Source organism: Neophocaena asiaeorientalis, unplaced genomic scaffold, assembly GCF_003031525.2.
Source record: "Neophocaena asiaeorientalis asiaeorientalis breed wild unplaced genomic scaffold, Neophocaena_asiaeorientalis_V1.1 scaffold275, whole genome shotgun sequence".
NCBI lineage: Eukaryota > Metazoa > Chordata > Mammalia > Artiodactyla > Phocoenidae > Neophocaena > Neophocaena asiaeorientalis.
In genome coordinates, this window is record NW_020173679.1 from 668,325 (window position 1) to 695,298 (window position 26,974).

The 26,974-nt window shown below is 53.5% G+C and overlaps 1 protein-coding gene across 1 annotated transcript; it reads right to left on the reverse strand.

The window, feature by feature from the left end:
* Nucleotides 1-11,747: 11,747 nt before the first annotated feature.
* PLA2G2F (phospholipase A2 group IIF) lies at nt 11,748-20,534 on the reverse strand. The gene is given in 7 exon segments (XM_024749980.1): nt 11,748-12,125; nt 12,127-12,218; nt 14,523-14,632; nt 15,788-15,825; nt 15,828-15,934; nt 19,456-19,517; nt 20,419-20,534. Coding segments are annotated over 7 exon segments (903 nt in total).
* Between the last annotated feature and the right edge of the window lie 6,440 nt (nt 20,535-26,974).

Sequence of the window (26,974 nt, forward strand, 5' to 3'; positions counted from 1 at the left end):
TGAGGCCACGGGTCCCTGGTCGGTCTGGTCTGGGATACTCCTCTGTCACTCGGCATTAGAGGGCTGGAGATCAACAGTGGAAAAGACAGAATCCTGGCTTTCAGTGGAGGGAGACAGACCATAAACATACACATAAATAGAACATTCCAATAGCAGTAAGCACTAGGAAGCAGTAAAACAAGGTGGCAGGGTAGAGAGAAGTCACCTACCCCCATCCCAGGAAATTTCCAGGAGGGGAAAGGCCCCAGGATCCGCCTTAAACTCTCCCTCCATCTCCACGTCAAAATCAGGATACAGGGCGGGTTTAGGAACCAGACCCACAACCCAGATCCAGCTGGAGCCAAGCAGGGATCCTGGAAAACAAGGTCTCAGCCACATGCCAAGGACCCGAGAAGCACACTTGGACTCTGTTTCTCATTTGCTGGAGTTCTGCCTTCTCCAGAAAACCCCGAGGTAGGAAAAAGTCGATGCCATTTTCACCTCCCAGGAGACAGAGCGCGAGAACATCAGCTCCCACGGCTGCCACCTGGATGTCACGCCAGGAAGATAACAAAGAAATGAAGAAAGAGGGCAAGGGAGAAGGAATTGGGGGTATCCAAGATTTCGATCCACATTTAGAAGCCCCTGGTTATAAGGCGTAAATTCTAATAAATATTAAAGTGGTCCAGTCAGGGTGGACGCTAATCGTCTGATGCCCGGGGGTAGATTGCAAAAATGACCACAACTCTTCTTACCTCTCTGTATCCTCACCTCTCACGATGTAATGCTCAGCTTTTCCCATCAAGCGGTAGACTGTTTTCCCCACCCCCGAATCTGAACTCTGAACTGGCCTTGTGATTTACTGTGGTCAATAGAACATGGTGGAAGTGATGGTCCACCAGTTCGCCAGCAAGGCCTCTGGAGGCCCAACGCACGTCCCCTCTTTCTTGGAAACACCTGCCGCTGCCATGAGAAACACCCTGGGCCCACCTGCAGGAGGGCAGGAACCCACCTGGATCAGGGTCGTCAGGCCAGCTGGCTGGCTGAGGACCTCAGACCTGTGAGAGCACTCAGCAGGGATCAGCAAAGCCAGCTCACGGCTGACCAGAGACACCAGAGAACCTCGCTGAGACCAAAACAACTGCCCAGCTGAGCCCCAGCTAAACCACCACCTTGCAGAAGTGCAAGCTACATAATGGGCCCGTTTAACGTCATTAAGTTTTGCTGTGGTTTGCCGGGCGGTGTAACTCACTGATGTCGTGGGTCTTCACTACCCGAGGCTCTGGGGTCCTCAGCACGGTGCCGAGCTTGGAGGCTGCATGAACAGCGTGGACATGCCCCTGCCCCTTACCTGTCAGGCTTGGGAGGAGAAAGGCCATCCTCATGCGATACTGGAGAGCACACAGTGGCTGTAATCACTCACAAAAGTTCATTGAGCCTCTGCTAGGCAGCAGGCACAGACCTGGGCAGTAGGGATACCGACGTTTAAAGAAAACAAACAGAGAATCAGGTGTAAATATCCTGGGGAGAAAGTTGAGAGCCAGAGCAGCTTTTAGAAGTTCAAGTTCAGGCACTTACAATCTGGATTGAGTGACGCTGTCACGGGTGTGAAGACAGGGAAGCCAGAGGTGGGTGGTCAGCAGAGGGTCTGGGAACTAGGGCTCCAGGGCTCTGCCTGGCTCAACTGGCAGGTCACGGGGGAAACTGGTCTGTTTTCCCACCTGCCCACGCGCTGTAGTAATCGCTACTGCAGAAGGAAACTTGGGGTTGACGGGCGTCACGGTTAAGGTTGTAAAAGGCGGTGAGGGGAGTGACCATGGAAAGGCAGGCATGGAACCAGGGTGGCTGGGCACCTCCCCTCCTTGGGGACTCTGGACCACAACAGAGACCAGCTCAGGACTGGCCAAATGACACAGTGGAGGGAGGGAGGCCAGGGCTGGGCTCAGCATGGGGGCAGGGATTTCAGTGTGAGATCCAGGCCGTGGTCCACCGCCTGGGCCTTCGATTCTAATCTGTAAAATGGGGCCTGTGGTGGTATCGAACTGCTCCCGTCGATGCCCTGATTCTGGGAGGACAGGACGGTGGTGGGACTGTGGAGGGATGTCGTTGGCTTTCACTGGGAAAGCCCGCTGTCCTTGGAAGGGCGATCATTCATCCCCTCAACAAATCCACGTCAAAGGCCTGCTGCAAGCCAGGCCCTGTGCTAAAGCAGAGAAATAAAGCTGCATCCGACTCCAAGTTGCTCTCAGATCAGGCAGGATACAAGTCGGCGGGTGATTACAAGGCAGGCTGGGAGATGCTGAAATTGGGGTCAGCTCACGAGCCATGACCACCATCGGGGCAGGGGGTCAGCATTCCCCGAGGAATGCTGAGGGTCTGATGTCTCACCTGTGAGCTGAAGATAAGGGGGAGTTGGGGTACCAAGTGAGGTAGAGGGATGGAAGGTGATTCAGCAAACCTGCTTGAAAGCGCCACTGCCACGTCTCCCCCCAGATCAGCTGAAGGGCCGTCCTCCATGTTTGCCCCTCCCCCAAGCCAAAAACATGCATGTCAAATTCTTTTTCTCATATCCCACATCTAATGTGTTGGCACCTTCAAAATACACTTAGATTCTATATTTATAAAATACTTCAGTAAAATGTACATATTTTTAAAAAGACAAAGATGAGAGGGGAAAACTTTAGAACCACCTGGGCCACCTTCAGGGCTGCCATCTTGGTCTGAGTCGCCATCGCCTCGTTCCTGGGCTACTGCTTGCCCCACATCATTCTCTCCACTTCCACCCTCAGCCTCTGCAATCTCTCATCCACCGGCAGCTGGTCAGCAGGGTGCCTGGAGTCTGATCGCGTCACTCCTCTCCTCACGCCCTCCCCGTCTGCCTCTGAGTAACAGCCGATGTCCTTCCACAGCCCCGAAACCCCCATGACCATCCCCACGCAGCCTCGCTTCCTATCCTCTCCCGCTCACTCCCTCCACCCCAGCCAATGGCCTCCATGCTGTTCTGTTCCTTGAACATGGCGGCCACGCTCCCTCCCAGGACCCTGCCCACAGTGGCTCCTTCTGCCTAGAAGGGGCATCCCACGTGCCTGACTCCCTACCTCCTTCAAGTCTCTGCTGGAATCTCAGCTTCCTGATAAAGCTTATGCGACCCCCCCCCCTTTAATACTGCCCACGCTCCGCTGGCCTTTCCCATCCCCTTCATCCTGTTCTCTGTTTCCCCATGCATCGCACACTCATGGATACCACTGCTCGTTGTCTGCCTCCCCACTGGAAGATGAGCTCCTGAGGACAAGGATCTGTGTCCTTTTCTAATCCCTGGTGTATATGTTGAATGACGTGAGGTCAATGCGAAGGGGATTGCATCAGCTCAGAGTGGGGAGCATGGAATGTGGGAGTCGATTTTCAAGCGAGCAGGAGATGAAGCAGGCAAGGCCAGGTCAAGGAGAGCCTGCGGCCACTCCAAGAGGTCTGGGCTCGAGCCTGGGAGCAGCGGGGCTCCCAGTGCTCTGAGCCATCACCACTTTCCACCTGGGAGAGCTTGGGCAGCTCGGTGTCCTTAGGGGAAAACAGGCAGACGGTGGACAGCGGAGACCAGGGCGCGTGATGACTCACATGGCGAGGGCTGTGGCGATCGCGGGGACGCAGTCGTGTCCCTTCCTTCCACCTCAGCACTGTTGTAGGAGCGAACGCCCTGCCTCAAAGGGGACAGACGTCAAGTGTAGATGCGTTTTTGCGGCAGCTCTGTGTCTGCACCTTTTCCTCAGCTGCATTTCTTGCCGTCTGGGTGAAGCTGCCAGGCGGTCAGGGAGGGGTGGAGCAGTGGGCACGCCCTCCACCAAGGGTGGGCTTTGGGCTCAGTGCCCCACAGGGAAAGGCTGTCACCGCTTGGGAGTGACTGTGTGCATGGCAGGCAGAGCCATTGTCCCCCATCCCCACTTCCGGGGTGTCTGCAAAGCTGTGAAAGGCGCGGGGATGAGCAGATGTGGAGAGTCTGGCATAAAGCAGAAGCGTGGGCACGGCTGGGGGCCTGGAGTGGGGCAGCCGGCCTGGCGGGGAGAGAGGTGACTGGGTCAGCGAGTACAGAGGCTCTCTCGGGGTGCCTGGGATGGGCCAGGCATTACTGAGCTCATCCGGAAGCAAAATCACGTCCGGTGGGAGAACAGAAGGCTGGGGCAGGGGGCGAGGCCCAGGGCCCGGGACCCTGAGCGGGGAGAAGGGGAATCCAGATGTGCCCCCAAGCCTCGGTTGCTGCAAAAAGCAGCCTCCAGGTACTGAGGCTCACCTCGTCCAGGCACAGCGTTCCCTTTGTGTATAGTACACCCGACCTTCCTCGGGCGGTTGCTGTTAAGTCCCCAACTGTCTGAGGCTCAAGGCCACACCGCTAACGCATAGCAGAGCAGCGACTAGAGCCCAGGCTGACTCTCCTTGCCCTAAGGTCCCCCTCCCCGAGCTCATCTCGGAAGGAATCCAGTACTGACGAGACTTGGGGGAGGGGTAATGGGGGAGGGGTAATGGAGGAGGCTGTTCCCCCGGGGTTTAAACACTTGCAATAGAGGGAGGCCTAGGTTCTGGTTCTGGCCAAGCCACTAAGTCGTTGTGTGGCTTCATTCATTCATTCACCCAGTGCACAAATATCCAGTATGCCGAGACGGGGTGGGCACTGGATTCAGTGGGAATAGGAGGGCGCACCCCTGACACCTAAAGCTCACAATGGAGCTGAAGACAGACAAGTAACCAGGTGATAACAAGACAGTGAAGGGCAGGGAGCCCGGATGCAGGCATACCTGGGGGGCACCGCATCCAGACCTGCCGGTCAGCAGAGGCTTCCAGACCTGAAGGTTAGGTGGAAGGTGGCCAGGCAAGGCGGAGAGGAGGGAGAGGGCACCAGGCAGAGGGAACGTCCTGCGGCCGGGAGGCAGGCAAGGGAGAGGGGCAGCCCGTAGCTGAGATGAGTGTGAAGCAGGGGTGGGAAGCTGGGGTGAGGACGACCTCACATAAGCCCCTTCCTCTTCCTGGGCCCCAGGTTCCTATTTGTGTACATCTGACCCTTCCTGAAGCTTTTTCTCACCCAACTTGTCGATCATCAGTGAGACCTCAGAAATTATTCATTCCCTTTTCACAGATGAAAATGGAGGGTCTGAGCAGGCAGGTGGGGCTGGAATGGGAACCCATGTCTTCGGATTCTAAACTTCTTTTTTTTTTTTTTTGGCCACGCCGCACAGCATGCAGGATCTTAAGTTACCTGACCAGGGATGGAACCCATGCCCCCTGCAGTGGGAGCACGGAGTCTCAGCCACTGGACCGCCAGGGAAGTCCCAATTCTAAATTTCTTGTTTCCCATCCCCTTTCTCAGAATGAAGGGGTTGAAGGAATGCTCTCTGAAGCTAAGGCTCTGGAGTCAGGGTTCAAACCCTGCTTCTGTTGCATGACCTTGAGGAACTTACTTGGCTTCTCTGGGCCTCAGTTCCCCCCTTTTATAAACAAAGCTATGAATAGCCCCCACCTCACAGGGCTGCTAGGAGGGTTCAGTGAGATGGCACACAGAGAGCTCTGAGCCCCATGCTCAGCATACAGTAAGTGCTCAATAAATCTTGCTCTACTCACAGGGCCCCGACATGCTGAGGTACCAGATGGCCAGCCCAGGAGGCAGGGTGTTCGGCAGGGTTGCAGGGCCACATGCCCGGACCTTTGTACTGTGCACCCTTGCCTCCTAACGCCCAACTCTGCTTGTTGTCACAGTTGGTGGCATCAGCTGCTTGTTAGAAGCCACAGCTGGGGAAGCTGACCGGCAGTGTTGCCATGACAACCGCTGGGGAGGACAGGGCCGCCTCCCTGCGTTCATAGTCGGTCCTGAGCATGAAGAGAGGTGGCTCCCGGGCCCAGCTGAGACCAGGGCCGGACAGGCACCAGGGGCCTGGCTGTGCAGCTGGGGCACTAAGTTGCCCCCTTCCCTTCTCCTTCTGCCTCTCTCCTTCCCCTTCCCTCCCCCCAACACCCACGTGTGGAGAGCCGGATTTTCTTGGTAAACCACAGCTTTGCTCTGCCAGGTTTCCATGTGGGGGAGAACGTCCCAGGCCATACACTTCCATCAGCATCTTCCTTCCTTCCACCTACTGCCCTTTGCCAGCCTGGCCCTGAGGACCTTTGGCCCAACATGCAGTCAAGGGCCCCAGTCTCTGCACCAGGCCCTGTGCTGGGAGCATTCTCCTCCGAGGCCTCATGCAGTCCTCAGACCCAACGACGTGCTCTTCATTATTACACACATTTTACAGAAGGGGGAGATGGAGACTGGGAGGGGTGAGGCAACTAGCCCAAGGCCAGTGGCCCCATGAGCGGCAGAGCCAGGGTTGCACCCAGTCTGCTCCTTGTGAGAGGCAGTGTCGATGGCAATGATAAGGTGGAGGTGACAGTGATGGTTTCCTAGTGCTCTACTGGGCATTGCCAGCCTGGGGCAGGGTCTCTCCCTTTGGGTTCAGACCCAGAGGGGCAGGAGGTGTGGAGCAAAGCATAGGTGGTGACCTATCATGACCACTAGGTGTCGCCCAAGTTCTAGAAAAGAGTTGACAGCCACTCCCTTGGCGAAAAAAAGACTGACCCAGGTCAGGGCAGAGATGGTGTGTTGTAGAAAATCAGAACTGGACAGAAGTTAAAGCGGTAAAAGTAGATTTTATTAACTATCGCAGTGGGGGAAAAGAGACGGTATAGAACTGGGCTCAATTCTTAATAGAACAAAGAGAAGTGGGGATTTCTAACTAAGGAGCAGGGTGGGTGGGGGTAATCAGTGGCTGGAAAATTGCTAAGAGAGTAGGGGATTCTTGATAAACTGACCTAACAGGATTCTTGCCGAAGGCAGGTCGTGGTGATCAGATATCACCTGCGGACTAGTGAGAGGTGAGAAATTTGATCAGATATTGAGGAAGGGTGGGGATTCTCCCTAAACTGATATAGCCGGATTCTTGCTGAAACACAAGAATCCTGCAAAGATGAACACAGAAGCCCACAGGTTGAGGCCAAGTTGAGAAAATTCTCAGCGGAGCCCAAAGTTTGGTCAAGGGGAGAGTCTTTGCCAGTCCCTCCTCTGGTTCAGGGAAAGAGGAGGTCTTCTTTCTTCTGAACAATATGAGTTCCTTTCTCGATTGGTCATTTTTTGTTCCTTAGTTACCAGTGGAACCATCTGTTGAGACTTGGTGGTAAAGAGTATTTTCTCGATGATGTGAACCATCAAGCATTTAAATGAGGGGGATATCTATGAAAAAAAGAAAAACAAAGATTAATGATCGGAGCAACTAAACCCAGTTTCTGGGTTCAGAGGACAGCCAGTTGAGACTTCTAGATGTTGAGCTTGAAGCATCTGTGGATGGTGAAGTGAGGCGAGCCGTGGCAATCCGTCGGTCTTCCTGGTTGCAGTTTGCATGATCTCTGGTGATGGCACCGACATAGGTGTCATGGTCATGTTTGTTTCTTGGAGAAGGGCATGGACGCATCCAGCTTCAGCTCATAGGGCTTCTTTAGAAAGTCCCAGTAAGGATCTGGGCAGTTGGGTTTTAGTTCTCAGTGACTCCAAGTCAAGAGGGTGGGAGAAAAATTGGAAACATTCATCTGAAGAGTTGTAGCCAGATTTTTGAGAAAATTAGAAGAATTAACTAAATGTGCAGGATGGCAGGATTCATTCCGTTTACAGACAGGTAACAAAGCAGAAAGGAAAATGGAATCTAGCCAAGAGGTGAAAAATAGCTCAAAGACAATGAACAGGACTGTAATGTAATAACCCACGAGGCTGTGCTATACTTTCCCACTGAAAGTGAGAGGTGTTGAATTTTTTAAAATGCACACGTGAGAGTTGCGAGTTAAGTTTTATTTGGGGCAAAATGAGAACTATAGCATCTCAAATAGCACCGAGGAGCTGCTCCAAAGAGGTAAAGGGGGGAGGGGTCAGAATATGTATGATTGCGGTGCAGTCAGGCACACATTTTGACAAAAGTTGCTATTAGTCAAGAAGGTTGCTGCTAGTCACAAGGAGCCAGATGTCTCTTTAATGATTTTAGTGCTTTTCTAGATATGAGAAGATGCAAGAAATTGAGCTCATAGAATCTTCTGAAAATATCTAACTGTCTGAAGACCTGTTCTGCCAGTTTTTCCCAGAGCACAGAGGGCCTCATTCCTGATCTCCACCCTTAACTCCTTTCAGGGGGTGTTGAAGGTCAGAGGCTGCAGTGGCTGGTGAGTTCATTCTTATAGAAACAAGAATGGCAAGCGACAACTTTTAGTTGGCAGAGATCCCGGGGTCCAATGATGAATCTGATTCCATCTGAGTCACAACTCCTAGAAAACCAGAGCCGGACGGTAGCTTAAGCGGCCAAAACAGGTTTTGTTCAAGAGCTATTGCAATAGGGACCAGTATAGAATTGGGCTCATTTCCAAATACAATTTCAAATCCTTACATTTCTTAAGTGAGGGTTTATAGCAGGGGTTGGGGGAGGTGGAAAATTGATAAGAGCTGGGGAATTCTTGCTTAACCGACCTAACTGGATTCTTGCAGAAGGCAGGTGGGGTAATCAGGTATCACCCAGGGGATGGTGGAGGATGAGGAATCTGATCACGTATTGAGGGTGGGTAGGGATTCTCACTAAACTGACATGGCAGGATTCTTGCTAAAATGGGGCAATAGAAACCCAAATGTTGAGACCTAGCTGAGAAAAGATCTCAGAGGGGCCTGACTAAATTTTGGTCAAGGAGAGAGTGTTGATTAGTGGCAGACCCCAGACCAGTGGGAAGCAAGTCCAGCCCCCTCCTCGAGCCTCTGCATAAAAGACCTCACTAGCTTGAGGAGAGAAAGACCACCCATACTGTAGAAGCAAAGAGCCCTGCTTCAAACACTGTGACCCCACTCCCCCTCGCCACCTTCGGAGGCATCAAATACACCATCCCATCTCCACCCCATCCCCTTGGGGGCCGCTTCCAGGATTGGCTGCATCCTTCATGCTCCCCGACACCACCTGGCACCCTATGTCAAGGGTATCGGTCCACGTGTCTGCCTCCCCCTCCCAGCCTGTGGGGTCCTGGGGGCAGAGGCTGTGTCTGATAAGTGGTGTCTACCCCGAAGCCAAGCCTCATGCCTGGTCCACAGGAGCCCATGGGGATAGGTCCGTTGAATGAATGAACAAATGGATGCTCGTGTCCAGGGCTTTTCAAAATGTTAGCTGAAGACTCTCTTTTCTTCTTACAGTAGCTCACGTGAAGGACCAACATGTAACACAGGAAAAGCACGGCTGCTCATGGGAGAGTGAGGTGGGGGGCTCAGACCCCCATCTTCTCAGCCTCCCCTTCCCCAGAGATCACCCCTAGAAGTCCCAGGAAAACCCATGGCCTTGGGGAGCATCTGAAACAGTGGCTCTGGTCTCTCTGCACTTGGGGAAACTGATGCCCATCACAGGGAAGAGGCTAAGGCCAGGACCCAGGACCTGGCGCCCTGCTGGACTCTCGGTCACTTGTCCCACTGACCTCAGCTGCCCAAGTCATCATTAAGAAGGTGCGAAGAGATGACATTAAAAGTCAGATGCTGAGGATTCAGATCCCGGCCCCATCACTAATGACCTGTGTGACTCTGGGCAAGTTACTTACCTTCTCTGGGCCTCAGTTTTTTCAACAGAAAAGGATGGGACAGAGGGAGAGCATTGTGGAGATGGATGCCTAGTAAGTACTCAGCCCAGTAGTTGTTATCATTGTCCGACCGCTGGACCACCGCCCCACTTTCCAACCCTCCCAACAGTTTTGTCTCTGCTGGAGGAGGGCTGCTTCGCCCAGGCCAGGAGCGGGAAAGGGATAGGCCATGCCAGATGCTGAGTGTCAGGGAACCCACTTTCCCCAGAGCTGGAGACCCGGGAGGGAGTCACTGTGCTTTTCCCTGGCCAGTGGGTGCCTTGCCAAGGAGGACTCAGCAGTGGGCAGTTGAGGTAGGAGGCCTTTATTAGTTTGAGGAGGGGTGCCACGTCCTGTGGACAATCTCTGGGGGTTGCAGTATCTGGGAGAGTCTGGGGTGAGGCAGGGGGCAGGCAGGACCCCTTAGCAGCAGAATCCCGTCCCAACACCTAGACTTTTAGGAGGGGAGGCTGTCTGCACCGGTAGAGGGGCACAGCCAGAAACCCAGGCTCCCACAGGCAAGGGGTCCAGGCCTCTGCCGACCCCGCCTCTGGGGGACTCCCCATCCTGGCTCCACTCCTGCTGGGGGGGGCGGGGCTTCAGCTCAGAGTTGATGGGGTCAACTCTGAGAGCATCTCGATGACTGGGCAGGTCGGGTGCGGGCCCACGGGGGACCACAGCCATCACCCCACGGCCAGCAGGACAGCAGGGGTTGAGCAGCAGGGAGGCCTCCCACACACAGCGACAGCTGACTCCAGAGCCCAAGGCGGGTTTCTAGAAGCTGCAGCTTGGCGGGGCTCCGTCCAGTCCTACCGTCTTTTTTGTAGATGTTCTCCCTACCCCCACGTCCCTCCCCGCCTGTGCTCGTCTTGACTGTCCCTCCCCCTGTGCCAGTGGTCCTCGGCAGCCGCAGGGTGGGCCGGGATTCTTGGCGGATGTTCTCAGTGTCCCGGGGGGGTCAGTGGCCCTCAGGGTTGACGCTGGCTGAAGGCAGAGGGTGGAGCGAGGCAGCGTGCACTGGCTACTCGGAGGCCGCTGTCCCTGAGGTCAAGAGGTGAGTTGAGGAAGGACTGGGAAGCTGGAGAAACAGCAGTGCTGGGGCAGAGTCAGAAAAGCAGGCCCCCTGAGGCCTGACCCTCCTCCTGTTCTACCCGTAATCCCACAAGCCCCAGCGGGAACCTGGGCCCCAGGGGCGACCCCACCCCCAAGGCTCCTCTGCCCCCTCTTCTCCTGCCACGACCTCTCTGGTCTGGACGTCTGGCCCTCACCTTGTGTCACTTCTCCCACTCTCTCGCCTCTCTTCCCTCTTCACATCCTGCTGCCTTCTGGAATTCCCCACAGCCCCCTGCCTGGACCTGGTCTCTCCTGCCTTTGTCTCCTCTTCATGGAGGTGGGTCCCAGCTCCCAGCTTCCTCCCCATCGAGAGGGCTTCTGTGGCCAGGCTGCAGCCTCGCCTCTCCTTGCCCGGGGAAAGAGTGCTCTGGTCCCTTCCACGCCCTGGCCTGGTTGCTGCGCGGGGAGAGATGCAGGGGGAGCGCCTGGAGGCCTGGGGCTTCCCCCTCCTGTGTTTGTCAGGGTCAGGGCGCCCCTCAGAGCAGTTCAGCATTGCAGGGCGGTGGCCAGGGTGTTCCTCTGACATGAATGGGTTGGCAGAGGACCCGAGTGGTGGGGACACATCTGAGTGTGCTCCCATCTCGGTCCCTGTGCGCCTGGGGGCGGTGCATGTGGGTTCTGTCAGTGCCCAGTGCTCTGAGGCTCTCTGGGTAACTGAGGCCAGACTTCAGGCCTGGGACGTTAGCCCCGTGACCATCCTGTGGTGTCTGGGCTGGGACTCATGTGCTCCTTTGACAAAGGCCAGGATGGGGCCACCTGCTCTTTTCGTGGGGCTTTGGAGGGCTGCAAGGCTCCCAAAGCAGGGGTCACCCTGAGTCATCCCCTGGGAGCAGCCGAGGGGCCCCAGAACCAGGCCTGTGACCAGCGCTCTGTCTGCCTGGGAACCTGGTCCTAGGACACGCCAAGCTCTGGGCCCATGTTGGCCGCCCCAGGTCTGGCTCTCGAAGACTCCGGGCCCCAGCCTTGAGGGCCTGGTTGAGGACGTCAAGCTAGTGTCAGTGAGAGGCCCCCCTCCCTCAGAGGCCCCCAGTCTTTCGCAGGTCTTGCCTTCCACACTCGGGAGAGACCCCAACAGGGCACATGCCCCCTGCCACGTGCAGGATGAAGCCACACCCAGGTCTGGGCTGGAGGAGCCAGGTGGCCAGGGCCCCGGCCTTTCTGAGTACTCTGGGGCCAGTCTCGCTGGAGGGCTCCAGGGAGGAGGGCAGCCCAGGGGCCCCCGACCCGCCCCCACCTCCACCTGCTCCATCTGGCTGGTCCCCAGGACTGGAACCTCCAACCCTCCTCTCTGTCAGCCCCCAGAGGGCGCTAGGGAGGGGTGGAGGGCATGGCCCGTAGATGCTGCAGTTGGGCGTGGGGCTCTGGCGGTAGATGTTGAGGTGGTTGCCATGCTCCTTCCTCCCTGTACGTCTGCTTCTGGAAGCACAGGACCACGCTCTTGTCACACTCGCACGTCTGCTGGTCACGCTCTGTCTGGTTGAGCTCGCCTGTGGGGAGTGGAGCACACAGACTCTGAGGTCACAGTGGACCTCAGAAGGTGGTCTCGGGCCAACAGCACCAGCACCGGCATCGGGCCCACCCCAGGCCTGCAGGCTCAGACACTCGGGGCCCAGCCTCTGCATTCACAGCCCTCCAGGTGCCCCTGGTGCGTGGGAAACAGAGAACCCCTGAAGCCCAACAGAACAATGTCAAGAGGGGGAAACTGAGGCCCAGGAAAGGGTGCGTTTGCCTAAGTCACCCAGCAAACCCAAGGCAGAGCTGGGACGGAAACTCAGGCGTCAGGAGCTCAACCCCCAGCCCAGTTACTTTCTACCATCGCAGGCCTCTCTCAAGCACAGAATCACAGCACAGCCACCCTGGAGGGAGTTCATGGTGAGGACGGAGTGAGAAAAACACTTGTAAAGAGCTTAGCTCGGTGCGTCCCGGGGAGCAAATGCTGTCGTTGTTGTTATGGGCCTTCAGAAATCATCTACCCCATAGTTCTCATCCTTAGGTGCTCATTAGAATCAGCTGGAGGGCTCCTGAAAACCAAGGCTGCCCGACCCCACCCGTAGAGCTTCTTCTAACAAGTGCTGTTGATGCTGCAGGTTTGGGGAACACCTCTCGAGAACCACCCACTAGCCCAATTGTTTGCAAACTTGCAAATTCTCCATCAGCAGAATACCTTCTCTGACGTGAAACTCTTGGCCAAAGACTAATATATCAAACAGCCGAAAGAGGGGACTTCCCTGGGGGTCCAGTGGTTAAGACTCTGCGCTCCCAATCCGGAGGGGGGGCCGGGTTCGATCCCTGGTTGGAGAACTAAGATCCCACATACTGCAACTGATCCCGAGAGCTGCAACTAGAGGGGCCCGCACGCCGCAGCAAAGACCGAGTGCAGCCAAAATAAAAAAGATAAGAATAAAAAAAAAATTTTTTTAAACAGCTGAAAGAGAAGCCACTGGAGCTACAAAATACATGAAAGAGGCAGCTGGACCACCAATCCAGGGATAACCGACCCCCCACTAGCTCTCACAGCAGTTGACCTGATGACCCCAGAAATCCCTAGAACCCAGTGTGAAAACCACTGCTTGGGTTAGTCCATTGTCTTGGGGGTTGAGGAGGGAGATTCCTTAATGAACTCCTCTCTCAAGCCAGACCCTCCACCGCACATCTGAACAGCAGAATATAAGGACCAGACAGCCCTGGGCTGCCAAAGGTCCCCAGATGTGCCCAGTTCCCCACCAGACTCCTTCCCAGAGAACGGGAGTCTTAAGTATCTTTGCAAAGCTGGCACTGCTTGTGAGCTCTTAGTAAGGGATGACACACAGCCTGGTGAAGATAAGGAGACAAAGGGAGCCCAGGGCTGCCCACGGGGCTGGGCCAAGGGACACCTGCTACCCCAGGGTGGGGCACTAGCAGGAGCTGGGCAGGGACACCTGGGCCATCAGCTTGGATGCTGTGCCCCTCAGGTGGGGAATGCATCCATGGTAAAGGAGGGAACCTGCCAGGCCTGGCTCCAACACCTCGAATCCCTAGAAACCCTGGGTGTCTAGGATGGGGCCACCTCATCTGCTGGGGTCCCAATGACAGAACTAGAAGGGAATGGGTCTGCTCAGATCCAAACCCCTCAATGTACCCATGGGGAGACTGAGGCCAGGTGGGGAAGGACCCTGCCCAGGGTCATACATGCTGGGAGAACGTGGGTTCCAACCCAGGTCCCCTGACTCCCATGCCAGCCTGACACAAAGTTTCAGGATCACCTGAGGATCTGATTAAAAACAGAGAGTCTTGGACCCTGCCAAGACCTGACCCACTGAATCAGGATCACTCCCTAAGCTCTCCGAAGCTTAAGAATCTCGGCGACTGGAGAACCTGGGGACCAATTCAAGCCTGGGGGCTCCGAGCACATCAGGGAGATGTGCCAGAGCCACAGCCAGGGTTATTAGATTTGGCAAACAAACAAGCAAATGATAAACAAGGTACCTGGTTAAATCTGAATTTCAGACAATAAATATTTTAGTATAAGTATATCCCAAATATTGCATGGGATATACCTATGCTAATTCTTCATTTCATACTAATACTTATTAATTTTATGCTAACATTTAGTTTTTAGTATAAGTATGTCCCATGCAATATTTAGGATATACTTACATAAAAGCATCTTTCATTGTTTACCTGAAATTTGAATTTAACTGGGCATCCTGTATTTCATCTGGTAACCTGACCCACGGCCCTAGCACAGGCTGAGGGGGCTGGCAGTACACGCTTTCTTGAGGGGAAAGGGCGATGGTGGGAGAGGGACTCACTGCAGACAGTGTTAGTGTTGTTCTCGATGGTGTGGTCATGGTGGTCCACATAGGTGTGGCAGCCCAGGTCAAAGAGCTTCTGGTAGCAGCAGTCGTGGGCATGGCAGCACGTAGGGGTGGGGAGAGGAGAGCAGGCAGGCATAGCCAGGCTTGGCCCCTCTCCCACCGGCAGTGACCTCTACCATGATCATCTGTTCCTGTCCCTCACGAGTCAGATCTTCAGACTGAGGCCCAGAGAGGGCAGTTACTTGCCTTAGGTCACACAGCCAGGCAGAACCAGGCCAGTGCCCCAGGTTCTTGTCTGTGATCCCCTCCCTTTGCCCTCCGCCCAGAGCCCTAGCTTTCCCCCCCCCCACCCCCTGGAGCCCTGGCTGCAGCTGCAGGAGGGGTCAGGGTGGGAGGGAGGGGCCTGGGTGAATTCAAAGTAGGAAGAGACTGGCTAGATGCAGGGGCTATACCTGGCTATGCACGATGGCCAGGGAGACACAAAGGCCTGGAGAGTTAAGTGGGGCTTGGGGATGGGGGACAGGGAGCAAATGTGGTGTGGCTGTCCCATCCCCTCTAGTGGAGGGAGGCAATTAGTCAACATGCATTCACGAAGCCTCCACTGATACCAGACTTGGTGCTTTGGGCGGGGGACAGGAGCAAAGGATAAGCCACGGCTTCCAGGAACTCCCAGTCTGACGGAGGAAGCACAGTCCTGTCCACCTGAGCCTCCAGTCTGAGGGGCCAGTGGTCACAGCCCTTGCCTTTGTCAAGTATAAGCTGTGTGACTATTGCTCTCATGTGTATTTGGAGACAGGTCAAAGGCTCCTTCCGGTGAGAATGGAAGTTCAAATGCCTCCAAGCCTAAGACCTTGGAAAGGGACAATGGAAAGTGTCCAAGATGGGAATTCCCTGGCGGTCCAGTGGTTAGGACTCTGCACTTTCACTGCCGAGGGCCCAGGTTCAATCCCTGGTTGGGGAACTGAGATGCCACAAGCCTCGCGGCCAAAAGAAATAAAAATAAAATAAACACGCCAATGATAGAATTAAAAAAAAAAAACCCACAATGTTATACACTTTTAAAAAAATGAAAGAAAAGAAAAGAAAAGATCCAAGGTGGTTGAGGAGGACACGGGTCAAAGGTCAGGCTTCTGGCCACTAACTCATCAAATAAGCCTCCTCCTTGGGGGAAGGGGCGTCTCCCACCTCTCAGAGATGGAGACAGTCTGACCTTTACCGTCCCTGCCCGGTTCCAGCAGACCAGACTCTCCAGGACCTACCAGTACACCTCATCCATGGGCAGGCCATGCCCCCCCACCTCCCGCAGTAGCAGCCGTAGCCCACGAAGGACAAGATGGCGTTCCTCCCTGTGTTGGCTTCCACCATGGACCTGAGGTTGAGCAGGCTGCTGTGGGCCGTGGGCAGGACTGCGAGAGAACCCAGGGGGTGCTGTGAGTTCCCTGCCCTGTGCATGGCCTCTCCTGTTTGACTGGCTGTCCTTCCAACACCCCAGGGCTGGGGAAAGGGGAAGGGACAGAGGGAGCAGGAGAGGGAGAGCAGAGCAGGAGGAGGGTGCAATCTACGTAGCAGCCGGTGTGATGCGTTACACATCCTTACGCTGAGCCCGTGGCCCTGAGAATATAGTAATAGCATTTGCCAGGCACTGTCCTATGCCCCTTGCATGCATTAACTCATCAAGGGCTCCCTGCAACCCTACAGAGTGCTGATATTATCCCCATTTTACAGATGAGGAGACCGAGACCCAGAGCGTATAGTAACTTCCCCAGGACGACATGGTTGAAAAGAGGTGAAGCAGAATTTGGACCCAGCCAGTGAGAGCCCAGTGCCTTATACACTCTAAGGGGCTTCACAAATGCCACATGCCCTACTGAACACAATTCTGGGCCCTTCTGGCTTGGCCTGGCTCCTCTGCTCCTAGCAGGGACTCAGCGGCCCCACATGGCCCTGGGGCCAGTGCGTCATTCAATGAACACACACACACACACACACACACACACATACACGTATATATTTCTTCCCCTTTGTCCTTGTCTCACAGGTAGTGCAACAACCTTTCCTACACCAGCAAAATCAGCTTCCCAGCGTCCTCAGGCCGCTCACCCCAGGGATATATTCTCCCCTCCCCTGCTTCCCTGCCTCCTGGGCTCCCAGATGTGCTGGCTCCCTGCTGAGTCAACATCGAGCCTGGCATTCGGGTCCTTACCTGGGTGAGGCCGCCACCCACACAGGCTGGAGGGCCACTGTCATCCCATTTTATGGATGAGCAAACTGAGGCTCAGAAAGGTGAAGCTTTGCCCAGGTCATGCAGCCTGGGAGTGGCAGAGCCCAGACCCGAACGCGGGTTTGTGTGCCCCAAGAGCTGGGACGCCTCCCCAACCCGGGCTCCTCCATCTGTGCCTGGCGCTAGGCACCCAGTTCAGCCTAACCCTAACTCTCTCCGCATCCCCCATCCAGCTCCACGGCCTGAAAGAGGAAATGTACTGGGAGAGGGAGGAAGCTAAGAATTTCAGAAACAGAGCCTGGATGCAAACCCAAAGGCCGAAATTACTTGTTTCTGGAGACGTGGTTGTCCAACATCGCTAGTGATGACAAGGGACTCACCACCTCCACGTGCCTGTGGGAAGAGCACAGACTTTGGAGTCAGACAGAGGCAGGCCCAGAACTAAAGCTCCCTGGGGCTCTGTTTTCCCATCTGCAAAATGGGAATAACAATCCCAGCCTGCAGAGATCGGGCAGGCCCACTCCCAGCTCAGGGTCTGGCACGCACCAGACCCTCACTGCCCCCATGGTGCCCCCCACCCCAGGGCTTGTTGGGACCCCGGGCCAGGCCTGCCCTCCCTGTCAGAGAGCTGATTTTAGGAACCCTGCTCCACCTGTGTCTTCCTGTCTATTGGCTCCAGGATTTTCGTCATTACGGAGAATAAGTAGCACACGAGAGAGGAAACAAAGAAGGAGTGGGGAGAAATGACAGACAATTTTAAGAGGATGGTTTAGAGCCTGTAAATGGCTATGTTAGGTCCGGGGCAGGGAGAGAGGGGCCCCTGCATCCTGTAGGCCTCTCTCTGACTTGGGCTGTTGAAGAGAGTGGAAGGTGAGGCCAAGAGGGGTCCCCTGGAAGGTTAGCTCTCCCCCCACCCTTTCTGCCTTGCAGGGCTCTTGCTGCTGGAATCAAATGTGTGCCAAGCAGCCTGGGGGTCAGACAGACCCGGATCTGCAAACTGGTCTCTCCATTAGCGCTGTGCGGCCGGAGGCAGGTTGCCTAAATTCTTTGACTTGATTCCCAAATCTGAGAGCAGCCAAGAAAGTCATTCCCCTGCAGGGCACCGGCCGCATCGCCCTCTGTGACGTCCTGGCCTCCTCACGCCCACCCCCACTCCCACATCCTGGAGGTGTTACTCCTGGTAAGGGGCAGCTTCCATCCCCAGGGCCCCCAGCCATCAGCTCCTGCCTAAAACTCACCCATCCGCACACAGGATGGACACACACTCACACTCTAACACACACACAGACATAAACCCACACTCACCCACCGCACACTCTCCTCCACACACCACACAAGTGTACACACACACGCAGACACACACCCACCCATACTTCCTGTGCTCTCACACACCTCACACATAGACGCACACTCTCGTACTCGCCAACCTCACACACGCATACACACACTCACTTTAGAGTCAGACAGAGGCAGGCCCAGAACTAAAGCTCCCTAGGCCTCTGTTTTCCCATCTGCAAAATGGGAATAACAATCCCAGCCCCCAGAGATTGGGCAGGCCTGCGCCCAGCTCAGGGCCTGGCACGCACCAGACCCTCGCTGCCCCCATGGTGCCCCCTCCCAGGAATTGTTGGGCCCCTGGGCCAGGCCTGCCCTTCCCCTATACCTCCCACACTCATACAGTCCCACAAGCAGACCCACACTCACCCCCCATGCCCGTACACGTGCACACGCACTCCCTCTCTCACACACACAGCACCCAGAGTGGCCACGCGCACATTCCACTCCGAGCGGAAGAAACAAAGCCTGCATTCACTCAGGCTGCAGCCTCTGTCCCAGGCCCCTGGGCCGGGCTGAACTCAAGGGGTTACGTTCTAAATAACAAGTCACTTCACCTGAATTCAACCAATTGTTTCTCACGTCTGGCCACATTTAACCTTCTTTCGTTTCCGATATTTTCTTCCTTCGTCTCAAACCTGGCTGGGTTCAGGGAATGCTGAACAGGTGGACAGAAAGCCAGTGGGACATTCAGCCCATCTTCCGCCTACACAGGGCAACTGCCACCAGGACGCCTGCCTGTGTGTCAGAAGCCTCGGTCGGCTGTCCGGGGGGTGGGGCCCCCCAGAAAGAAGGAAGAAGACCCCCAGACCTGCTCCATGTCTTCCGATACATCTCATACCCAGACACTGCTACACACCTGCCGTGCGAAGATGTGTACAGCCTACTTTCATATACACGCTCTAGAGACACACACGCCACTGTGAACACACACTTACACAACATGCTGATGTGTGTTACACACATAGACATCACCATGTGCTCGGACACACCCACACACACATAGATACATGCGGCTATCCGCACGCAAGCTCACTAGCTCTGCATGTACACACGTACACAAACACGTTTTCCTATGTACACAAGCACCCCGGTGTCCCTAAGGGCCCTGATGCCAAGCCACCACCACCACTTTATGAGGCTTGCTCAGCTGTGGGCCCTGCATCCTTGAGGCTCGTAAATAGTAAATGTCAACCGCCCGGGTATGTTTACAGGTGCCTGGAGGAGTAAAGAGCCCCAAAGAAGGGATGAAGCCAGGCAGGGGCAGAGCCAGGAAGCAGAGACCCAATGGCAGGCCTGAGGTCCTGTGGCCCGTGGGTGAGTCACAGCAGAAAGGCTGTGGGTGTCGAGGAAGCAGGAATTTCCCAGCACCTTCAGTCACCACAGCTGGCCAGGATGCGATGGTGATGAACATCTTCATCCCCAGGTAAGACCTGAGAGAGGAAGAAACCCTGGTCTTGGGTCCGTCCCTTCCCCCTGTGTGGGGTTCCTGGCCTGCGGCTCCCTCCTGGACCTCGTTACAGGTGTGGTCAACGCCACCTCTTTTTTTGTTGTTTTTTTTTTTCGCAGTACGCGGGCCTCTCACTGTTGTGGCCTCTCCCGCTGCGGAGCACAGGCTCTGGACGCGCAGGCTCAGCGGCCATGGCTCACGGGCCCAGCCGCTCTGCGGCACGTGGGATCTTCCCGGACCGGGGCACGAACCCGTGTCCCCTGCATCGGCAGGCGGACTCTCAACCACTGTGCCACCAGGGAAGCCCAACGCCATCTCTTGATGCCCCATTTCCTGCTGCCCTTGCCTTGTGATTAGCTCCTCCAGGAAGATCTGAGCACCTCCCCCTTGCCTGTACCTCCTGGAGGGACAGCCCCCAGGATGGCAGAGCCCAGAGGCACCAGGAGCCTCCTTCCCTCCCACTCTGAGCAAGAATCAGCTTCCAAGACAGGGAGCTCCTGTCTCATGGAGTTGGACCTTGTCACAGATCAGAACCAACCCCTTTCCATATGCATGCCAGGGAGTCACGTGACCCAACCTGCTGGCTGCCTCTTGCTCCCGGAGCCAAGAGACCTGGGTCCCTGCGTTCTAGCTGCAGTTCTACTTCCAAAATGCTGTGTGATCATCCATAGATCCCTTAGTCTCTCTGGGCCTCAAGTGCCTATAAGGATTAGCTAGATGATCCCAAAGGCCCTTGTAGTGCTAAAAAGGCAATGACATATCTCAGCCATCATCAGAGACTCAGAGCTCTCCTTTCCGAAGAAATGGATTCTAGGAGCCAGTTCCCCACCCTCATCCCTGCTGCTCTCCAAGGAGGGCTCCATCCCAGGGAAGCAGGCATGTACCTGGAGTTTCTCAAAGGAGAAGAGGCCCTGAGGCTCGGGCCCCTCCACCCAGAGGGGTGTCTAACCAGCCCCTTCTTCCTGAACTCTTTGGGGTTGGCCTGAGCCCCATCTGCCATGTTCCGGGTTCTGGGGGGACCAGGAACATAGGGCTCTCAAGGAGAGCCGCGATCCACCGCAAAGTCTCCAGGGAGCAGGCCCCAGCTTCCCGCTGTTGCAGTGGTAGAGTAGTGCCGGGGCAATGCCCCAGGGCAGGACGCAGGTGACACACGGCCTAGAAAAAGGAGGCGCCACCTCCCCCCACGGCCCTGCCCACAGCTGCCTGGTAACTCCCACTCCAGGGTGCTCGGGCCTGCGGGGCGTGGGAGTTGATGCACCTGAAGAGGAGGTGGCCCTTCCCCCGGCATCTGAAAGGAAATTAGCCCAAAGTTCTCTCTCTTCCCATCTGAAAAGGATGAAAAAATTATCCAGTGACACTTGTTAAAGGACAGCAAGGCAGACTAATTATTCAAGGGGGCCATTGTATAGTGTAGGGACTGCTATGATGGGGTCTTGCGGCGAGGGAAAGAGATTGGATTCAACTCCAAACAGAACAAAGAAAAGTGGGAATTTGTAGCCAAGGCAACAGCGTGGGGGTCAGAGGATGGGATCCTAAGAGGAAACATCAGGGTTGGGGGGATTCTGGCTAAACCCACTTAATAGGATTCTTGCTGAAGGTAGGCAGGGTGATCAGACATCACCTGGGGCTGGTGGGGGGTTGGCTGAGGAACCCCATCAGATATCAAGGATGAGGGATCCTGGCTGAAGTGACTTAGCAGATGTCATGCTAAAACTGGACAATGCCTAGATGGACATGGAAGCCCAGAAGTTGAGGCCTAGGAGGAGAAGAGTTCAAGGAGACCAAGCAAGTTTGAGTCAAGGAGAGGCTCTGCCCGGAAGGCCCTCCGTGTGGATGTGCACACATCTGTAAGCCATCCCTTCACATCTGGAAGGGCTTTAGTCCAGAATCTGCAGAGAACTGCCTACCCACATCTGCAAGCTGCTGGTGCCCACCTCTGGCTAAGACTGGAGGGGCACCGGGCACACGCATCCAGCAGGAAGCCCCCAGCTCACATTCGGAAGGGCGAGCCTGCAGATCTGGAACAGGGCTACTCTGCGCCACCACCGCTGTCATGCGACCCGACACCTCTCCGGTGGGGACCGCCCTAGGCATCCTAGCGGGCTGGGCAGCATCCCTAACCTCCACCACTGGACCCGGTAGTGACCCCTCCCCATGCTCCTCTCCTCCTCCCTCCCCCCGCCACCCCTATTTGTGACAACAAAGGTATCTCCAGACATGCCAAATGTGCCCTGGGGGGCCCAGTCACCTCTGGTTGAGATCCTGGTGGCCTGGGGGTCAGTGCCATTTGCCTCTTTTTGGGGGTGGCATGTGTGGGGGAAAGACGGGGCCAGGGAGGAACAGAGGGGGGCTTCAGCCCTGGGAGCCCCCGGCAGTGTGGACCGTTGCACAGACAGGGGCTCCGATCCCAGCACCCTGACTTCTTGACTCTGAGATCCTGGTAGGATAGCTCCCTTCCCTGGCCTCTGTGTTCTCAGCTGTAAGATGGGTATAACCGGGCATCACCAAGCAAGGATTCTGCTCACAGATAATAACAGATTACAGGTGTTGTGTGCTATGGGGGCATGCAGCAGGTGCTCAGATAAAGACCTCTTTGTTACCAAGCAGAGGCCTGTTCTCCAGCCTTGAGGTGAACTGAGATGGTGGGAGGGGAAAAAGGGAGGGGGGAAGAAGAGTAGCATTGGAAATGAGAACTCCAAATCGTCTCCATTGGCCCTTCCCTCCCAATGGTCCCAAACTTGTTGGCAAAGAACAGACGGGAACCGCCCCTCCCCACCACCAGCACTTCCCTTCCTACCCCCAGCTTTTCCAGCTTGCGCTTCTGGCTCTAACAAACCAACCGGCTGGCCAATCCCACGTGTCATTTCCCCGTTCTCCCAGCCCTCACCCTTCCCTTGCCCAACCTCCTCTCTGCGGGTCCAGGCCCTTCTCTTTCCCAGGAAGTTATCCTAGGAAAGCCCCACTGCATCCAATCACACATCCCTATGTGGAAGGTGTTGACCTGTGCTTGCTTATACAGTCTTTTGTAGGCACCTGTATGTGTTTCGGTCTGTGGGTCTTGACATTGCACTCAAACCAGGGATCCTGGAGAACAGGGGACTATCATTTCCTCCAAAAAAGCCAGGGGTTCTCCTGGGACAGGGGCTGCATCTGCCCAATCGGACTGTGAGCTCCCTGAGAACAGAGCGTGGAGACGGGAGGGTGAGGCTGGTCTCTGCCTTCACTTGCCTGCACAGTTCAGTACTTGCTTTGATTTTTGCAGATGCCTCTTAATTCACTCCAAAGGAGGAAAAACCAAGAAGTAAGGCCCAGTCCAGTCCACATACTGATGATACAGCCGCCAACATGCAGGTAACCAGGAGGCACTTAGATCTATGCCAAGGAGGCCATGGCTGGGGTTGGGGGGGGGGTAGCGGTGGGGGAGGCCCTGAGAGCCTCTACTTAGTCCTGTGCCATTTTCTCATCACACACTCCCACTGGCTGCGTTGGTTTTGGGCTTGGTGCCTTGAGGGGAGGATGGGCGCTCCCTCCCCCTCCCTTCCCCCCTCCCCCAATCGCAGAGTGCTCAATATCTAAGGTCAACAATAGACTGGTCGACCCAGTAGTTCCACTTCTGGGACTATAAACCAAGATACAAACCTGAGTAGCTCCCAGAGACAAAGGAAAGAGGATGCTGACTGTGGCGTTCTTTACGACGCTCCTCCATCAGAAGCACTTAAGTTAGGGAACTAGTTAAGCAAATGATTAACCATCCATCCATAATTATGTTTTCAAAGATTTAACGATACAAAAACCCTGGATATTAAAGGTAATAGCAATTTTGTAAAACAAACAAAAGAAAAGCGGGGTGGGCACAACATTTTCAAGCAAATATACCCCAATTAAAAAAAAAAAGACTGTTGGAAACTAAAAACAAAAGGAGGGGTGGTTGTTGAGGGGTGGATGGGCACATGCATAAAAATTATCTGGAAGATATACAGCAAAACATTAGCAGTGGTTATTTTTAGACAGTAGAATAACTGGTGGTTTTACTGTCTGTCATTTTTTTGTGTTAAAATGAATGTAAGGCGGTATATTCAATGACTAACATGAAACAGTCACTTTCCTTGAAAAACATGAATTCATTCAACTGGAAATAGCCCCTACATCTATTAAACAAATTGAACATGCAGTTTAAAACCTTTTCATAAATAAACCCCAGGTCTCGATGACTTCACAGGTGAATGCAACCAAATACTTAAGGAAAAAATAATACTAATTGTGTCAGGCTGCTAGGGGTGCCATTACAAAGTACCATAGACTGGGTAGCTTAAACGACAGAAATTCACTTTCTCATGCTTCTGGAGGCTAGAAGTCCAAGACTGAAGTGTCGGCAGGGTTGGTTTCATTCTGAGGCCTCTCTTCTTGGCTTGCAGATGGCTCCGCACATGGTCTTTCCTCTGTGCATGCACCTCCCTCCTGTCTCTTTGTGTGTCCACATTTCCTCTTCTCATAAAAAACAGTCAGATTGGATTAGGGACCACCCTAATGGCCTCATTTAAACTCAATTAAAACCCTATTCTGAGATAATGGGGGTTAGCTTCAACATGAATTTTGGGAGGACACAATTCTACACAAATTCTTCTAGAAAATTTAAGTGGAGGAAATACTTCCCAATTCATACTATTAAGCCACTATTCTTCTGACACCAAAACCAGATAAAGACATTACAAGAAAAGAAAACTATAGACTAATATCTCTCATGAACATAGATGTAAAAATTCTTAATAAAATGTTAGCAAACAGAGTCCAACAAAATATAAAAAGGAAAATACAAAATGATCAAGTGAGGAATGAAAGTTTAGTTTTATACTAAGAAATCAATCAATGATTAACGGACTAAAAAGACACTATTAACAGACTAAAAAAGAAAACCCCTTAATAAATGCAAAAAAACCATCCATTTGACAAACTCTGACATCTGTCCCTGATTTTTGAAAAATACTGTCAGAAAACTGAGAGAGAAGGGAACTTCCTCAGCTTGAAAAAGGGCGTCTGCAAAAAAAAGCCCTGCAGCTAACATCCTACTTAATGGGGAAAGGCTGATTACTTTTCCATCTAAGATTAGGAACAAGACAAGAATCTCCACTCTCACTACTTCTATTCAATGTTTTATTGGTGGTTTTAAGCAGTTCACTAGGGCAAGAAAAGAAATGAAAGGCATTCAGATTGGAAAAGAAGAAGTAAGATTGTCTCTATTGGCATAAATGTGATAGTCCATGTAAAAAAAAATATCCTGTAGAATCTACAAAAAAACTGCTAGAACCAATAACTGAGTTTAGTAGCAAGGGAGAAGGATATAAGATGAAAATACAAGAAAATTGTACTCCTATTTACTAGCAGTAAACAACTGGAAAATGAAATTGAAAAAAATACTTTAACAATAATATCCAAAAATATAAAATATTTAGGGATAAATCTGGCAAAATATATGGAAGACTTGTGCATTGAAAACTATGAAACAATGCCCAGAGGAATCAAGACAGACCATGTTTATGAATCAGACTGAATACTGTTAAGGTGCCAATCCCCCCGATTCGCTCTATAAAGTCAATGCCCTCTCATTCAAAATCCTAATAGACTTTTCTTGTAGAAATTGACAAGCTGACACTAAAATTCATATGGAAATGCAAAGGACCTAGAATATCAAATCAACTTTGAAAAGAACAAAGTTGCAGGATTTATACTACCTGATTTTAAGGCTTGTAAAGTTACTTTAATCAAGACTGTAGGTTGAGGGCTTCCCTGGTGGCGCAGTGGTTGAGAGTCAGCCTGCCAATGCAGGGGACACGGGTTCGTGCCCCGGTCCAGGAAGATCCCACATGCCGCGGAGAGGCTAGGTCCGTGAGCCATGGCCGATGCGCCTGCGCGTCCGGAGCCTGTGCTCCGCAACGGGAGAGGCCACAACAGTGAGAGGCCCACAATAAAGATAGACAAATAGATCAATGGAACAGAATAGATGATCCAGAATTAGACCTATACATTTATGGAAAATTTATTTTTGACACAGGTGCAAAGGCAATCCCGTGGAGGATTTTCTTTCTTTTATTTATTTTTGGCTGCATTGGGTCTTCATTGCTGCATGCGGGCTTTCTCTAGTTGTGGAGAGCAGGGGCTACTCTTCGTAGCTGTGCGCGGGCTTCTCATTGCGGTAACCTCTCTTGTTGCGGAGCACGGGTTCTAGGCGCATGAGCTTCAGTAGTTGTGGCACGCGGGCTCAGTCATTGTGGCTTGCGGGGTCTAGAGCGCAGGCTCAGTAGTTGTGGCGCGCAGGCTTAGTCGCTCTGCATCATGTGGGATCTTCCCGGACCAGGGCTCAAACCTGTGTCCCCTGCATTGGCAGGCGATTCTTAACCACCACGCCACCAGGGAAGCCCCGGTGGAGGATTTTCAACAATGGTGCTGGAACAATTGACTATCAATATGAAGAAAAGAGAGGAAGAAAGGAAGGAAGGAAAGAAAGAAGGAAGGAAGGAAGGAAGGGAGGAAGAGAGGGAGGGAGGGAGGGAAAAAAGATAATTTCATCCATACATCTCACCATATTCAAAAATTAACCAGAATGGATCATAGTTCAACAGGGGTGCCAAGATAATTCAATAGGGAAAGAGGTCTTCAAAAAATGGTGCTGAAACAATCAGATATCCACATGCAAAAGAATGAAACTGGTTTCCTTCCCCACACCATACACAGAAGTTAACTCAAAATGGATGATAGATTTAACTGTAAGGCTTAAAACTATAAAATTCAGAAGAAACTTAGAAGAAAAAATAAGAGTAGATCTTTGTGACCTTGGGTTAGGCAACTGTTTCTTAGATACTACAAAAAAAGCACAAGTGATAAATAAATAAATAATTGAACTTCATCGAAATTAAAAATTTTGTGCTGCAAACAATACCACTAAGAAAATAAAAAGACAGCCCACAGAATAGGATAAAATATGTGCAAATCATATGTCTGATAAGGGACTTGGGTCCAGAATTCTTATAACTCAACAATAAAGATAACAACCCAATTTAAAAATAGGCGAAGGATTTGAATAGACATTTCTCCAAAGAAGATAAACAGGGCTTCCCTGGTGGTGCAGTGGTTGAGAGTCCGCCTGCCGATGCAGGGGACACGGGTTCGTGCCCCGGCCGGGAAGATCCCACATGCCGCGGAGCGGCTGGGCCTGTGAGCCATGGCCGCTGAGCCTGCGCATCCGGAGCCTGTGCTCCGCAACGGGAGAGGCCACAGCAGTGAGAGGCCCGCGTACCACAAAAAACAAAACAAACAAACAAGAAAAAAACAAAGAAGATAAACAAATGACCAGCAAGCACATGAAAAGTTGCTCAACATCATTAGTCATTAGGGAAACAAATCAAAACCATAATGAGTTACCACTTCACACCCACTAGGATGGCT